The sequence below is a fragment of the Haemaphysalis longicornis genome, unplaced genomic scaffold (genome assembly GCF_048455015.1).
Source record: "Haemaphysalis longicornis isolate Haplotype H1 unplaced genomic scaffold, Haemaphysalis longicornis Haplotype H1 scaffold_4, whole genome shotgun sequence".
Lineage (NCBI taxonomy): Eukaryota > Metazoa > Arthropoda > Arachnida > Ixodida > Ixodidae > Haemaphysalis > Haemaphysalis longicornis.
Genome location: NW_027526361.1, coordinates 134,261,215 through 134,276,893, shown reverse-complemented (window position 1 = coordinate 134,276,893; position 15,679 = coordinate 134,261,215). Strand labels below are relative to the sequence as shown.

The 15,679-nt window shown below is 47.6% G+C and overlaps 1 protein-coding gene and 1 long non-coding RNA gene across 2 annotated transcripts in view; both read right to left on the bottom strand.

The window, feature by feature from the left end:
- LOC144180583 (uncharacterized) overlaps positions 1 to 13,307 on the bottom strand; it is a 29,204-nt gene extending 15,897 nt beyond the window's left edge. Inside the window, exon 1 of the long non-coding RNA XR_013324460.1 lies at positions 13,160 to 13,307. This is a non-coding gene — a long non-coding RNA (uncharacterized LOC144180583). The remainder of the gene's footprint in view (positions 1 to 13,159) is intronic.
- Positions 10,687 to 11,992, bottom strand: LOC144178853 (uncharacterized). The gene has a single exon (XM_077706987.1). The coding sequence runs from the start codon at positions 11,872 to 11,874 to the stop codon at positions 10,687 to 10,689; it is 1,188 nt and encodes a 395-aa protein (XP_077563113.1). The 5' UTR covers positions 11,875 to 11,992.
- Positions 13,308 to 15,679: the final 2,372 nt, after the last annotated feature.

The window sequence follows — 15,679 nt, the reverse complement described above, 5'->3', positions numbered from 1 at the left end:
GAATAGGCAGTAGATTAGAAATAGGCCAACAATTTTACTTAGTTCCGAAATATGAACAGACCACGAAACATTTTTATTAAACCACACACCGAGAAATTTCTGTGAAGAAACCTGATTTATTGTTATACTGTAATAATGAATATGTATAGAATTAGTTTTCATGGTGTTGATGGGTTTGGAAATAATATATTTCAACTACGCTTATTTAAGTGTAACCAATCACGAATGTTGATTAAATAAGCATTGACCATATTTTGAAGCGCCGATAATGAACAGGAAGAGAAGAAAAGACAAGTGTCATCAGCGTACATTACCAGATCGGGAGAGTTATGTATGCCGACTAGGTCATTGATATATGTAATGAATAATAACGGCCCCAGTATTGATCCCTGCGGGACACCATGCTTAACTACCTGTGTACCGAAGGATATGTTAGTTTTTCGAAGATACTGGGACCTATTACTCAGATGACACCGCAATAGGTTCAACGCGATACCTCGAACCCCATAGTTACAAAGCTTCTTAAGAAGAGTCTCATGATTTACACGATATATTTCCTTGCGAAAATCTAAAAATAGTCAAAGGGTAAATTTTTGTCTTCAATATTATCTGTTATTTTGTCTAGCAACTAACAGTGCTTGCTTTGTGGACGTATTCTTTGTGAACCCATGTTTGAATCAACAATGACACTGTATTTGTGCAGAAAATCGCCTATCCTAGAATTTATAACACCCTCAAACATTTTTGACAACACAGGCAGAACGGAGATTGGTCGGTAATTCGATAGTTCTTTTATGTCTCCTCCTTTATGTACTGGAACGACTCCGGCCAATTTGAGATTCTCTGGGAAAACACCAGTTGACAACATCATATTTGCAATGTGTGACAAGACATCGCATATAACGGTGCAGACGTACTTTAACGAGATCACTTTTATATCATCATATTGTCACGTAGCCAGAACGACGCAGTTGTCTTCAAGGAATAGAAGTTTATTGGAGTGAACATCTGCCCCCCTAATAATTCAAAAAATACACAGGCGGCGAAACAGCAGTCAACAAAGTGACGTGCGCAGACTGGTGTCGGTGAACCGAATGCCGCGGCGTCTATTCTGTGTTCATTTATCTCTCGGTACGAGGGCTTCTCCAACAGTCGAATTGCATCCGGAACACTGTAGATCATACAAGATTATTCTAAATTAGTTCGCGACACTCTCACTATCAAATGAGATAACACGTGCGGCATAAAGAATAGAACACGCTTCCTTGGCCCACAAATAACACAGATAAGATAGCCCGGTGTAGCCGGTCGGGAAAAACAAAACATAAATAAACAAATCCGAAACATTGTTCGTGGTATTACCCCCCCCCCCTAAGAGGGCATCGACCCGATGCTAAAAAATTAAAGCCAGTCCTGACAAACAACAAAAAAAGTTCGTCATCGTGCGTAGCAAGGTTTCAGGCGAACCACGTGGACAACTTCGATGCGCGTGAGTTGTAATGATCTTCCGGAATCACCATCTGGGATCACCTCGTAGTTAAGTTGGCCAACACGTTGTAGAATCTTATAGGTTCCGAAATACCGCCGCAGAAGCTTCTCACTGAGTCCACGTCGTCGTATGGGAGTCCAAACCCACACACGATCCACTGGGCGGTACTCGGTGTCTCGGCGTCGGAGGTTGTAGCGTCCGGCATTCACCAGCTGCTGGTTCGTTGTGGGAACTAGAGCGAGCTGGCGGGCCTCTTCCGCACGCTGAAGGTATCCTTGGACGTCGACGTTGATTTCGTCGTCTTCTACGTGCGGAAGCATGGCGTCAAGCATTGTAGTCTCCCGTCTTCCGTAGACAAGCTGGAACGGTGTCATCTGCGTAGTTTCTTGGATAGCTGTGTTGTGCGCAAACGTGACACGCTTATCTCTCCGTACGAAGCTCGCCTGGCTTCCGCGTAGGGATTCGGGGACACGTGTCAATTTCATGGCTAAAAGGGGCTTTTTGAGAACGCTGCCTATTTTTTTTTCGACAATGTCAACAGGATCCTCGCCTGAGCTGATGCACTTTATTTCCAAGTTATTTAACATTGCGTACTGCTGCAGCTCTTCAATTCTCTTTTGACAATGTAAACAGGATCCTCGTCTTATCTGACGCACTTTATTTCCAAGTTATTTAACCTTGTGTACTGCTGCAGCTCGTCAACTCTCTTTTGACAATGTCAACTGGATGCTCGTCTGAGCTGATGCACCTTATTTCCAAGTTATTTAACGTTGTGTACTGCTGCAGCTCGTCAACTCACTTTTGACAATGTCAACAGGATCTGATGCACTTTATTTCCGAGTTATTTAACCTTGTGTACTGCTGCAGCTCGTCAACTCTCCGCGTTAAGCGCGTTTTCGTTTTGAAGGCCTTCATTAGCTTTGAGCTGATCACGTATTTCCTGTCGAAGCACTTTCAGGTCCTCACCGATCGCTTTTGCTTCGCCACATGTATCACTACAAAATTTAACAGACTTTCGCGCTCCGCAACTCTTTCCTCATTTCTCGTTTGGAATCTTCAAGAGCCTTCATAATGTGTTAGCATTGCCAGCCATGCTCGAAGGTTACATGCACAGGCGCAGTCAAAGTTAAAGTTTGGCAGCAGCGCGCAGCAATTTAACAAGGGATACTGTTTCAACAACGCCAAATTCTTACTTGCGCAAAACGGGCAGGTTAGCTAACTTGGAGACCTCTTGCGCACCGGTAACAAACTGAGATGCCACCCGTGATGCCGTCCCTTATAAAGGCAGCCGATGGTAGCCTCCCACGCTGGTTGGTAGGCCATGCGACGATGCTCAAAGTAGCGTTGAAAGCCGGGCTGTTCAACAATTTCGAATCCGGCCAACAATTTCGAATCCGGCCGGATGCTTCAGCGACTGCTCCTTCCAAGTTCGCTGTCAAACCACTACATTCAAGAAAAACGCGGGAGTCATCCAACCGACTGCACATGGTGCAACACTGTTGCGAAGTGAACAACTAGCTGCGATGCCCAGTTCTCATAGACAGGCACTGCGTTGCTCGTTGTCGGCACTCGAACCACACCTCCACTTCAGTGTCGCGAACCCTCTTGACACAGGTGCCAGAAGCATGGGAGATTGCATAGCAGCCAAGTCAAACTCCAAGTTTCGCCAAACTTAGCAGAAGCTGAAGTCTGTACTGTCAACACTGGTACCTTCAAACTCCAAGATGGCTGTGCCCATACGTATGACAATTACTCATAAGTGAAGTCTATAAAATTTCACTACAAACTTCAAACTGCCCTTTTAGCCAAAATTAGCGAGTACGAGTCCTTAATGGTAAATATTACTTTTGACCTGACCTGGACAAACCACTGCAATAACAAAGTTAATAAGGCGAATAAAAAAGTAGGCGGCATTCCGCGCCCACCCAAACTTGCCTCACCTGAAACAAACCTTACGGCTGAAAAATCTTAGTGCGAACGATGTTGGAATATTCCAGCGAAGTTTGGGATTCGCATGTAAAGAAATTGGTATTTAAACTGAAGAGTGTCCAAAGATCTACACTCCGCTTAATTTACTCTCGATAACGGAGGTAAGATTCGGTTTCCTTTTTGTATGACTAAGGCCACCTCGAGCTCCTACAAATCGGTAGTAAACATAAGAAGGTACGTATATTTTACAGTAATAATAATAACCAGGTACACGTGCAGTAGAATCGATATATAAAGGAAAACGCGTCGAGGATAAAACAAAACAAGCATTATAGGCACATAGCTGAAATACGGTTCAAAAAGGATAGCTTCAAATATTCCTACTTCTTGCAAACTGCGCGTGATTTGAACTAACTACCTGAAAGCGCTGTAAGCGTAACGCATCATGGAGATTTCGTGTCTAATTGCTTGAGTTTCAGTCGCAACAGTGAATCTTCTGACTGTGAAGTTGCTGTATTGCTGTGTGCATACTTTAGCGTGAATAGACTTTCCGGAGGTTTTACAAATGTGTTTGCTTCAGCTTGTTTTCCGTGTAAAGCCATGATCATTGAGATTGTTTTATATTGAATGCACCTTGGTTGTTGAAATTATTTTCCTCCTCTATCGTGGTCCTGTACAGGGCGGATAGTATGTTCAGATAAAAAAAAAACGTGCGGAATCGGTTCGCTCAAGTTGAAAACCGCTTTTGTCTCCATCGCATCATCAGCCAGAAGATGAAATACAACAGTGTTGTGACCTCCTACCAAGTATCATCACGGTCGTGCTTCCCGATTCTGTGGATACCCTACATTCGGTAATACGGTACGACTACCGAAGGGCTAGGATAATTCACCGCCGGTACGAGTCGGAGCTCAGAAGACTGCAGCACCTTTTGAACACCAAGGAGCTAGGCGACAGCTGCTGCATGGCATGTGGCAGATAGTTGGCAATCAAGGCCAGTACCTTCACGACACACTGCTCCTGAAACATTTTTTGCAGCGCCTCCTCTTCCTGCGCGCCGGTTATGGTTCGCTGCTTTTTGGGAACTTCCTTTTTTTAGAACTCACTTGAACAACAAACGAATTAGGGTTGCGTATCGAATCGATGTAAGGGAGAATTCTTTAAAAGACGATAGTCGATCTTAGACCCCATAAACGAAACAAAAACGTTCCCCTCTGTGTCTATCTGTATCTCGAACTGGTCAGAAATGTTACAGGTAAAAAGTTGACGACCTTAAGAGTTGACTAAAGAGTTGAAGAGTTTGTCGGTCAGCGATCATTGATGGGAATAAGAGTGTTAATATGTAAGATGAATAGTGAAGGGTGCACAAAGGAAGTTAAGGAGAATTGAGGAGGTAGGCGGAGAATTGACATGGAGAAGACCACCTTAAAGAAAACTTGTAGCGGAAAGGGGATGGCAAGGAGTCACGGAACTTGAAGGAGTGCGATTGGAGTGAGGTCGTAAGGAAAGGGAAAAGGCGGGAAAAAGAATTTGCGATGATGAACGAATTATAGGAGAGAGACAAGGAGGGGAATAGGACTTTAGCGGAAAGGCAAAGGAAAAGGAGCGGGGTGATGGCAGAGAAAAAAAGGAAGGAAGGGGAACAGGGAGCGAAAGGTGGAGTAGATGGTGGTGGGGTCGGCTAAAGGAGGTAAGATAGTTGGGTGTTGGAGGTGGGCGAGTGTGATTGGGTAATTGAAAATGACGAAACATGGGGAGCTGGCCAGAGAGAGGAAAGGAAGTGGTGAAGAAAATTTGAGAAAAAAATATAAAGAAAGGCGCGAGGTGGAGGGGAAAATCATAACGGCGGAGAGCCGGAAAGACACAGGCAAGTGACAGGGGGATAAGCAAAAAAGGTTGAGGATAAATCTCACGGAATAAAGATATATAAATTTGATTAATGAAAGATGAAAAAGATTAGGTATTGAGAGGGAGGGTGATATGAAAAGGAATATGCATGAGCGAGCGAAGGTAGGTAAAAAGGAAGGGACAGAAAGGTGGAGAATGCGGGAAAGGGGGTACAGATTAAAACTTGAAGGAAAACAGGAAGGCGACTAAGTTTAAAGTGCAGAGATGATAGGAAAGGGGGGGGGGAAGTGTTGATTTGTTTTGGAAGTTAGGTCGCCGAAGCTAACCTGGGATAGGGGGCGTGCCGTGGTAGAGGGCTCCGGGTGAAATTTCACTACCCGGAGATCATTTATGTGCGCCGGAACCTTGGCACACAGGCGCTTCAACCTCCATCACCCGTGTCCTAGGGCTCAGCAGCCCAACGCCTTAGCCATTCAGCCACCGCGGCGGAGTGAGACAGGGAAGAGAAGAGGAATGGAGTCACGTGGAACAAAAGGCAAGAGGGGAAAGCAAATTGCGAATAGGGTGAACATTAAGAAGCGTAGAAGGGCTATCGTCGGTCGACGTCATTCACAGAAAAGCAAGTAGGTTAAAGGGACACTGAAGTGAATTTGTCAAGCTCCCGTTTTTGCTTGCACTGCGTAGACTGGCTCAAATTAGCACACTTTTCATCGTTTATCCGGTTGAGAAATCGGTAATTATTTTACGAAGCGCGAAAGAAGAAAAACTACCATGCGCGGTTTGCGGCGGCCGCACCAACTAAGGCTCTACCGTTGGGAGGAGGGGCGCCGTGATTGGACAATGCCCAAGGTTAGCAATCACACAAGTTTCGGTTTCGGTTTCGGTTCTGTAAAACATAACCAATGGCGTTGTTGGATGGGCATTCTCAATAACTCAGTAATCATCGTACCGCGCTTCTGCCATGTTGTCAGCTGTAAAAATGCATAAAGATAAGCCTCCCAGGACGGCTTGGAATCGTAGCATTCACTAGCCGAGGCCTACGCAGTGCATGGACGCCCTCCGCGTACCCGCAGACGCCCAAATCTCATGCGCTTTTCCCCCATATTTGGAGCTTGTCTCACTCATGCCTGTACCGTAAAAAGCGTGTTCGCACCAGGCCAAGGGTCTGTTGATTCTGGCCTGTGCCCATTGCCCGCAAGCAGTCGGTGCTTATGGCAACAGCACGCCAACGAGAACTCGCTAGCGCGCCAGTGCCAGCCTGCGCGCGTTCTGTGAACTAGTTCGTGGAGGCATGAACGTTGCGGCCCAAAAAAAAAAGGTGAACTAAATGTAGAAAACATCGGCAGAAAACGAAAAAGTTAACTTACAAAAAAAAAAAGCACGTACCCGCGGGGACTCGAACTCGTGACTTGCAAAACACTTGCGGCAACATACCTGGCGCCTCAGAGCACTCGACCACTTTTTTTTTTTATTGCAATATTTCAGCACAAGACAAGCACCATCAAACAAAAAAACTGCAACGATAAAACTGCTAGTCATCACCTTGCCAGCAGAAAAACGATTAAAATTGTTTGAGGTTGGTCAGTGTTTCCATCACAGGCAACCACTCTGGAGGCTCAGGCTGAGCCCTCCACACTTCAATAATCATGCGCATTGAATCTACGAAATATTCCCTTGACCATTTAGCGTCAACGTCCCTATGGCGTATGGCCATGCGGGATTTCCAAATTGCATGTAGGGCCAGGACCATCACGAGGTCGTAAGGTACTTCGTCACTCTCAATCGGTAAAAACCTAATGCCGTGAGCGTCCAGAGGGAAATCTTTTTTGAGGGTCCGCTGAAGCACGTCCCAAAAAAAGACCCCGTCCCAGCAGTCCAAAAATACGTGTTCTACAGTCTCGGGTTTTCTGCACGGGTAGCAGTCCACCCCACCCGGCAAAAACATTCCCTTTTCCTTCTGCCACGTTTTCACATCAAGGACGCCCGAGTGAAGTTTAAAGAAAAAAGTCTTAACGCATGGGCCAATCGCCATACGTTTCACACTCTTAAGCACATCCTGTCCTGGCCCTACACGGTAGAGCGATCTATACAATGGAACGGGAAGTACGGAATCAATGAGGTCATTATACAATCTTTTACGCGTCACACTAGATAAGTACTCTATCGTGAAGCGTGCACGCAAAAACATGGTGGCTTGTATCACCTCACGGAAGTAGCCTTTCGTTGCGCCAAACGAAAAAGAAGCTGACGTTACAACAAAATCAGGAAGCGCTCTGGCCAACTTCACCTGACACACAGTGCGCAAAAAGGGGTCCTTCACATCCCGAAGAAACAAAAAACGATTTACCACTTGACGCAAAAACAGATGCGATAATGACAGGCCACCAAGACGCACGCGCCGAAACAGGTTCGTACGGCTGGTTCTCTCCCATGACGACTCCCAAATCAACACAGCAAAAACTCGGTGCAAGGCCTGTACATGTGCCCGCGAACAATGCAACACCTGTAGAACGTACCACAGTTTGCTAATTAAAAACACATTACACACTGAGGTCCTCGCAAATATTGAAAGTCCGCTACCCTTCCATTTCTCGGCCTTTTCACGCAATTCGACTGTTTGACTGCGCCGATAAGGGTCGCTGTCTACATAGTTCTCGAGGGGCACTCCCAAGTACTTCACCGGCGTCGTCTGCCAGCTGATACACTCGAAAACACTAGGCGTACTGTCCCACTGGCCATGCCAGAAGCCTAGACATTTCTGCCAATTAACACCACTGGCACTGTACTTACAAAACATTTTCAAGGTGTTTACAGCAATACTTATGCTTCTCCTATCAACAAAAAAGAGAGCAATGTCGTAGCGTAAGCTAACACCCGCACTTCACACGACTGAAGTTTAAAACCTTTGACGTCTTCGCTCCTGATTACACTTAAACAAAAGGCTTCAATGTACAAACAAAAAAGCAACGGAGACAATGGGCAACCCTGACGAACGGCACGTTGAACAGGTACGGGTGTGCCGATCGTTTTGTTAATAACAAGCCTCGTAAAACACCCAGTGTACGCCATGCGCACACCATTAAGAATAACAGAACCAACATTCACGTGTTCCAACATATTTAACAAAAGTTCGTGAGACACCTGATCGAAGGCTTTAGCCATGTCTACCTGGAGCATTGCCAAAGTTCCTTGCATGGCGTCACAACACTCGAGAACACTTCGGGCAGTATGAATATTTGTAACTATCGACCGCCCTTTGATCCCGCACGTTTGATGCGGCCCTACCACGTCCTTTATGACAGTCTGTAAGCGGCTAGCCAATATTTTCATTAAAACCTTATAGTCGACATTTGTCAGACTAATAGGACGATACCCAGGGATCTGTCTGAGTTTCGCAACCTCCTCCGATTTCGGTATAAACACAGTGTGAGACACAAGAAAAGAAGGTGGCAGCACACCTTTGTGGTACGCCTCAGAGTAAACTTTACATAAAACCGGGCTGATGTCACCCTTAAACGCCTTGTAGAAAGCGGCGCTCAGGCCATCAGGGCCCGGCGTCTTCCCTGGGCTCAACTCGTCGATAGCGCCGCGTATCTCTTCTACTGTAATATCTCTTTCGAGATGCGCCTTAACTTCCTCGTCTAAGCACGGTAACAAAGACGTAAACTCTTCTCTAAACTTGACGGCATTGACAGGATGACAAGAAAACAAATTTTTATAAAAGTAACAAAAACAACGCTCTATATTAGCCTGGTCACTATAAACCACACCTTCGGCTTCAATTTCCACTATCGCATTTCTGCGAGCATACTTTTTTTCCGCGCTGAACGCTCTTTTAGACGGCGCTTCCCCGTGCAAAAATCGTTCAGCTCTTGCGCGCACAAGCGCACCCTCATACTTCTCTTTATCTATTACTTCGAGCTGCGCTTTTAGTCCTCTAATGTCATCCTTCAACGCCCCAGGCGATTCACACTCTTCCTTAACGTAAACGTCCAGGGTACTTCGTAACCAGGCTTCTCTTTGCTTCTCGTCGTATTTGATTGCGGATGATCTTTCAATGGCCTTTAACTTAACTTCTTGTTTGAAGAGCTCCCAATTGAGCGTAAAGTTAAGGTTCTCTTCACCACAGAAAAACGTCCGTGCGCATGCGTTAACGGCCTCAGTGAAAAGTTCATCCTGCAGCAGCTTGTTATTAAGCTTCCAAAGCCCCCAACAGAACGCGTTGCCTGGTTTTGCAATTCTACCAACGATTACGGTCACAAGGCAGTGATCGCTGAAGGAAACGGGGGAGACTCGGTAGCTATCACACTCCGGCAGAATCTCTGACGAAACATACACTCTGTCGAGACGCGCATGACTGCTGCCCTGGAAGTGTGTATAGCGAACGGAACCGCTACTGCCGAGGCTATCACCCACATCTTCCAGCGCAAAGTCAGCGACGATATCAGTTAAAACTATCGTACTCGCATCGCGGAACCTTGTCGAGCTACTTTTGTCTTGCGCGGAACATACTCAATTAAAGTCGCCAAGTAAAATAACAAGCCTCTCCGTATCGCAAAGCCCGCGAACATCCTCAAAAAAATCTTTCCTTTCCGCTGCCTTTGTGGGCGCGTACACACAGATCAAGCGCCATTCGCTTGACGATAAAACGAAATCGCACACAACAAAACGCCCACACTCGGACGCGGTGACGGTCTCTAGGGTTGCCCCCAAACTCCTTCGTACCAACAGGGCAACACCCGCAGACATCCCGACCGCGTGAGCAACGCACACGTCATACCTCGACGCAAACGGGCGCACCATACGATCTGTCTGCTCCTCTCTCTCAACCTTCGTTTCTTGTACCGCCACTATATCCAAGTCCTGTTCGGTCACTAAACGATACAACTGATTCTGCCGTCTCCTGTCAGCAAGCCCCCTGACGTTAAGCGTGGCAATACGGATTGGCGTGTTTAAATACACCAGGTTAAGAGAGAAAACAAACAGATCCCAAAACATTTACACTGGTACATTTGAAAAGAAAAAAAAAAACAAAATACCGTAAAACGACGAAAACAACCCCCCCCCCCCCCCCCCCAAAAAAAAAAAAACGGATCCAATTTGAGCCCGTTGAGAGAGCTTCACTTGACACGCGTACATACAAAAACACCCCAAACCCCCGCCCTGGCACGAAGGAAGAACTCTTCGACACCCGACACGCCCCCCCAAAAAAAACGCAATGACCGCAAGGAAAACCCTTCGACACCCGACACAGAACCAAAAACCCACGTAATACAACCAACGACCTTACGCCCATCACTAGAACACGCCCTGCACTTTCCTTGCTTTTCAACGACACACAAAGACAATTTAAAAATACTTTTAGCAGTCCGAAAGCGGAGTCAAGGATGGCGTTCTTACGCATTCTTTGTTGCCGTGGGTCATCTGTCGTAGGGCGTGTTAAGCTTCGGCTTGAAGCTCGAGCGCCGCGACGTAGGTCCCACACTCACCGACCCCACCGCTACGGAACCATCCCCCCCTCCCCGTTGCCCGACACTGTCTTGACCAAGGAGGTTGTCTTGACGCGGCCGCTTGGCCACAGACTGGTCCTGGTCGCCAGTTTTCAAGTCGACGCCCTGTTGGGGGGCGGGAGTTTCCAACGCCGGAAACTGACCCGCCATGCTCACCGGGCTCTCACCGTCGCCATCGTACGTCAGCTGGTCTCCTTCGCTGGCACTTTGCGCACGTAGCACTACGACAGCGACCGACTCCTTCACCTCAGCGCTCTTTTCAGGCGGCGCGTCCCCCGTCACCGGGTCTCCGCCGCCCCCTGCTGCAGCCGCCTCCGCCTCCTCCTCGTCCATGATGTTCTCCGTTCGGTCTACATCCCCCACCGGTCCGGCCACCTTCGCGTACGTCCGCACGCACTCGTTCGCTTCATGACCGAAGCGGCGGCAGAGAGTGCAGCGCGGCACCTTGCAGTCGCGCCTCATGTGCCCCGTGCCAGAGCAGCGAAGGCACTGCGGGGCCCTGCCGGGCACGACCACGAGCGCCTGCTCGCCTGCGACACGGAGCTGGTGGGGCAGGTCCTCAGCCCTCACGCCCGCGTTGAGCTTGAGGGTCACGGACCGCGTCGTCGAGCCCTTGTCGTGGACGCCTTGTACACGCCAGCGCTCCCGTGAAACGTCGCTGACCCTCCCGTAGGGAGTCAGCGTAACTCGAACGTCGTCCTCGGTCACGTTGTAAAGCAGCCAGTGGAGCTTCAGCCGCAGGTCCTGGTTGGCAGGGTCGATGACGAGGCAGTGTCGACCTTTGACTTGAAGCTCCTTTGCTTCCAAGATCTTTTTGACGCCTTGCTCCGATTTGAACGTCACCGCCCATACGTGACTCATTTGGAACGCCCCCAAGGCAAGCACCTCAGGGAGCAATTCCAGCCGAGCCAAAGTATCGCGGAAATCTTCAACGCGATACGGGCGGGCGCGCATGTCACCGTGCAAAAAAACTGTGTTAAAAACGATACGTCCTGTAGGCAATGTCGGCAACGAAACTTGATAACTATCGTCCTGAGCAAACATCCTGTTTCCGCGGCCAACATGGGCCGCATTAACCGCTCCTGAGGAGCCCTGCATCCTGCGTCCGTTCACTGCGGTGGCCGGAAGCAGAATCAGAGCACTCGACCACGGAACGGGCTCTTCTGACCTTACTAATATAAGGTATATATTGTACAACAAGTTTACACTTTTATTTAGTTTTGGCATTTCAAGCAGCTTAGGTGACTATTTGTTGTATTGCGCTCGTGCAGTAAGCGTCCCTCGAGTTTCCACAATAGCTCAGGTCTAGCAATTGCATTTCGTAGACGGAAAAGCGTTCGCAGATGCGTAGTCGTGCTGCTGACCGCTGTGCTTGTTCGCCCAGCGCAAAAAAGTACTTTCCGCACCCTATTTTTACGCTGTACGGTAAAAATATCAGTTGATTTTATTTCCTTAGTACCTATATTGACATCGCTGACTCTTCTCACGCCTTCAAGAGGCCTTATATTTCCCTACAGGCGTACCAGTCAGCGAAGCGTCGCATGTGCACTTGTGCAGCGCTTGTGTGAAGCGACCTTGACTTGGAGCTAGATACAGTGTAAAAACTAACCAAGTAAAGAAAGGCCCATTCTTCCATTCACAAACGTGTCCTGGCTTCGTTTCAACTGAGCGAACGAATTGCGACGACCCGTCGGCGGCCGGCGGACGAAACGCTGGGCCGACTGACTCTGTCTGAAGGCCGGGGAGCCGTGCAGTAGCGCAGCCAATTGCGAGCTCGGCTCCTCTCGACGTCACACGAAAACGCCGCAGAAAATGGGCGAGCGTAAAGAGAGGAGGACAGCATTTTCGAATTAATTTTTCTACTAAATAAAATCGCGTAAACGCGCCCAGAGTGGTCGAAACATGGTCTGGGGACTCCGGACTACAATTTGCGCTAGTAATCCTGCAATGTTTACATATCACTTCAGTGTCCCTTTAACATGCGGCGTATTTGTCCCGTTATCAAGATTTCCGTTATACCGAGGACCCAAAGACTGCCACATCTTATTGCGATCACTGAGGATATGAGTTCACTATTTTTTTATGCAATGTAGTTGCTTGGTATGCGTAAAAAACAGTTCTACATAAATAAATGGTTGTGAACGGCAAGGGTTCACTTAAAAAAGGCAGCGTACCAACCAAACTATCAGCGTAGCGTCAAACTTTGAAGGCCGAATGCATTTGTTACCTCTACGGCAGCCAGAAATAGTTTATTGCAAAATACATCATGAACACAGCTATGATATAGGCCTACCTGCTTTGCAAAGCAAACTGCCAGCTGTATCTGAAAAAGCACGCGACAGCAAATGAGGCGTACTAGTTCCTTAAACTAAGCATTACATACCTGCGGTAGAGCACATGAAAATGAGGTGCACACGTAATGATGGCATAAGTATCTGCCGTGGTTAGGGACTGTATATTGTATCAAATGTTACTCGCAATGTAGCATTCGAAAGTTTCGCAAACATATTAAACCATATTTTCCCCAAAGCCCTTCCCTTTTTTCTGAGTCACGCTTATTTATAACGGCGTGGGTTTCATTAGGTTTGTTGCTGACGTGTTCTATGTCGTCGGTGTTGTGTTTGGATTGTTCGTTTGGGCTTAGCGTGCGTGATGGATTGCTCACTTTCGATAAATACGAAAGTCTACTATATTTTTCAGTCTTTAAAATCTCCATGACACTCCATAGTTGCCGTTGAATGGTGCTTTTTTTAGCTGAGCCCTATGATATAGAAATAATGTATTTTGGTGACAAATTATGTCTCGCTGATTCTGTGACTTCTCGCGCATTTCTGGTGCACAATTGTGGTCCTCTAGACCTTGGAGGAATGTGTAAAATATTAAAGTCAATCAGAAAACCATTCTGCTCACAATACACCTATTTGTAAATACCGATATTAATATCAAAATCAAGCTTAAACCCACCACCCAAAAACAACTCCTAGTCGTAACATTATTAAGCATAACATCGATGATGTTAACTCGTAATTTATCTCCGAATCCATTAAGAAGCGCCGCGTAAAAGTAGCGCAGTGTCGCAGCTCAGCATAAAACCTGCCGACGCCCACACAAAAATTTTACGGGGCACATCCGGCTTCTAAAGGTAGGAAGAAAAATGTTCCACCAATAGAAAACACAAAACAAAAACCACACCAACAAGAATTAAGCGCAATGATGTAGCGCCGTTGTACCTGACACAGCACACACCTTGTAGAGCGAACAAAATTTATTATTTAATAGCTGTTGTTTCCAGGAATAACTAAACTACAGTGTTCTTCATTGTGGGTGCTGCACGACAGCGCGTTTTGTGAAAATGGGAAGGCTTCTCAAAAGTTTTGCCAATTCTTACAAAACTTTCATTATTCGTAAGCTCTCACTGGCATGACACGTAAGACACCGATGGCTGGTATGTGGAGAACAGCACACTTGGATTCCGAAAATCTTGAACTGCGAAAATAGCAACAGGGCTGTTTGACGTTCGCTTCGAGTCTAATTCTTCGGAAGTCGCTTCTTGTATTACGTGGCCAGTAAAATCAAATGAGGAAACCGAAACAGCGTTTTGAAACACACTTTATTACAACATGTTATTAAAGATCGTTTCCCCGAAGTCCGGTGTCGATCAAGAACCCAATCGCCCGGGCTCCGGTTGATTTGGCAGGAGGCTGGCATGGCGATGGTGTTGAAGTTCTTGGAGACGGCGGTCGAATTAACGAACTCGAGGCGTTGAAGTTGATTAAGTGAAACGAAAGTTTATGTACAGCTATTTACAGTAGGATAACTGCGTACATGAGTAATAAAAAGAAAAACTTCAAGCTGCAGCTAGACGCTAGCTCCAAGTGCGCACAAATCACTTGAGCTTCTCAACTTCGTCTAACCCTCCTATCCTCGGAGCGTACAGAAACCGCTCGAGAAACGACGGCCGAGACTCTGCCTCGCCGCAAGATCCGTCTAGTTGCCCGGTACGGCGCTGCACTCTCAACTTCCGACACGATCTTAACCTCTAGGATAGGGGGCTCACAAATCCCAACCTAGCTTTAATGGTCGAGACTCCTTGTCCCTCCGGGAAATGCCCAGCTCAGCGCTCAGACAGCAACGATTGCCAACGGCCAAGTTCGGCCTTATAAAACCTCGAGATCACCCTCTCTCGGGAACGCCCCTGTAGCTTTCGTACACGCGTAAGGGAGTGCCCAAATTTACGTAGACAGCTGTCACTCAGCACGCCACGGAATATTCAATGAGGCGCCGCCATCTTTGGGTCAACGGCACGCTCGCAAACGAGCAGGTGCGTACGACCCCGCGGGGTGAGAGCGAAAGGCGGCAACAGTGCACTGTGCCGGCCGGGGCGCGTTAACGATGGTGTCTCACGCGGAGCGCGCTTCGACTCCGGTAATCCCACCACCTCCGCTCGTCAAGTCGACGGTTCCCGGAATCCGGCGGCGCCGTCTGCTTTCTCAATGGGGGATCATTCCCGTGGCATTCGGTGGACCAGACAATCCGTCTCCCGTGCGCGCCGTGACGAATTGGCGACGGCTGCGTCGTAGAGTCCCCAGTGCTGGGCCCCCAGACAGAGTAGCGGGTTCTCACGCGAAGCCCAGGCGCCTGGCCGCTGATCTCATAGGTGGACCTTACAATGTTCTTGTGTGAGTTTATGACTCCAAATTTTGTCTCGTTTAGTAGAATGCCAATACCATGAGTGGTAAATTCGCTATATAGTTCAATTCCCAAACGCCCTCCCTAACATAAACACTATCCCGCATTTTAAATAGTACCTTCTGTAGCCAGTAATGATAGACTCAAAAGAGATATTCCCGGAAGCCCCAACGGTCGCCTACCGAAGAAATAAAAACGTAAAAGACATTTTACT

Excerpts from the sequence above, each read along its gene's own strand:
- LOC144178853 (XM_077706987.1), bottom strand. The coding sequence starts at position 11,874 with ATGCAGGGCTCCTCAGGAGCGGTTAATGCGGCCCATGTTGGCCGCGGA.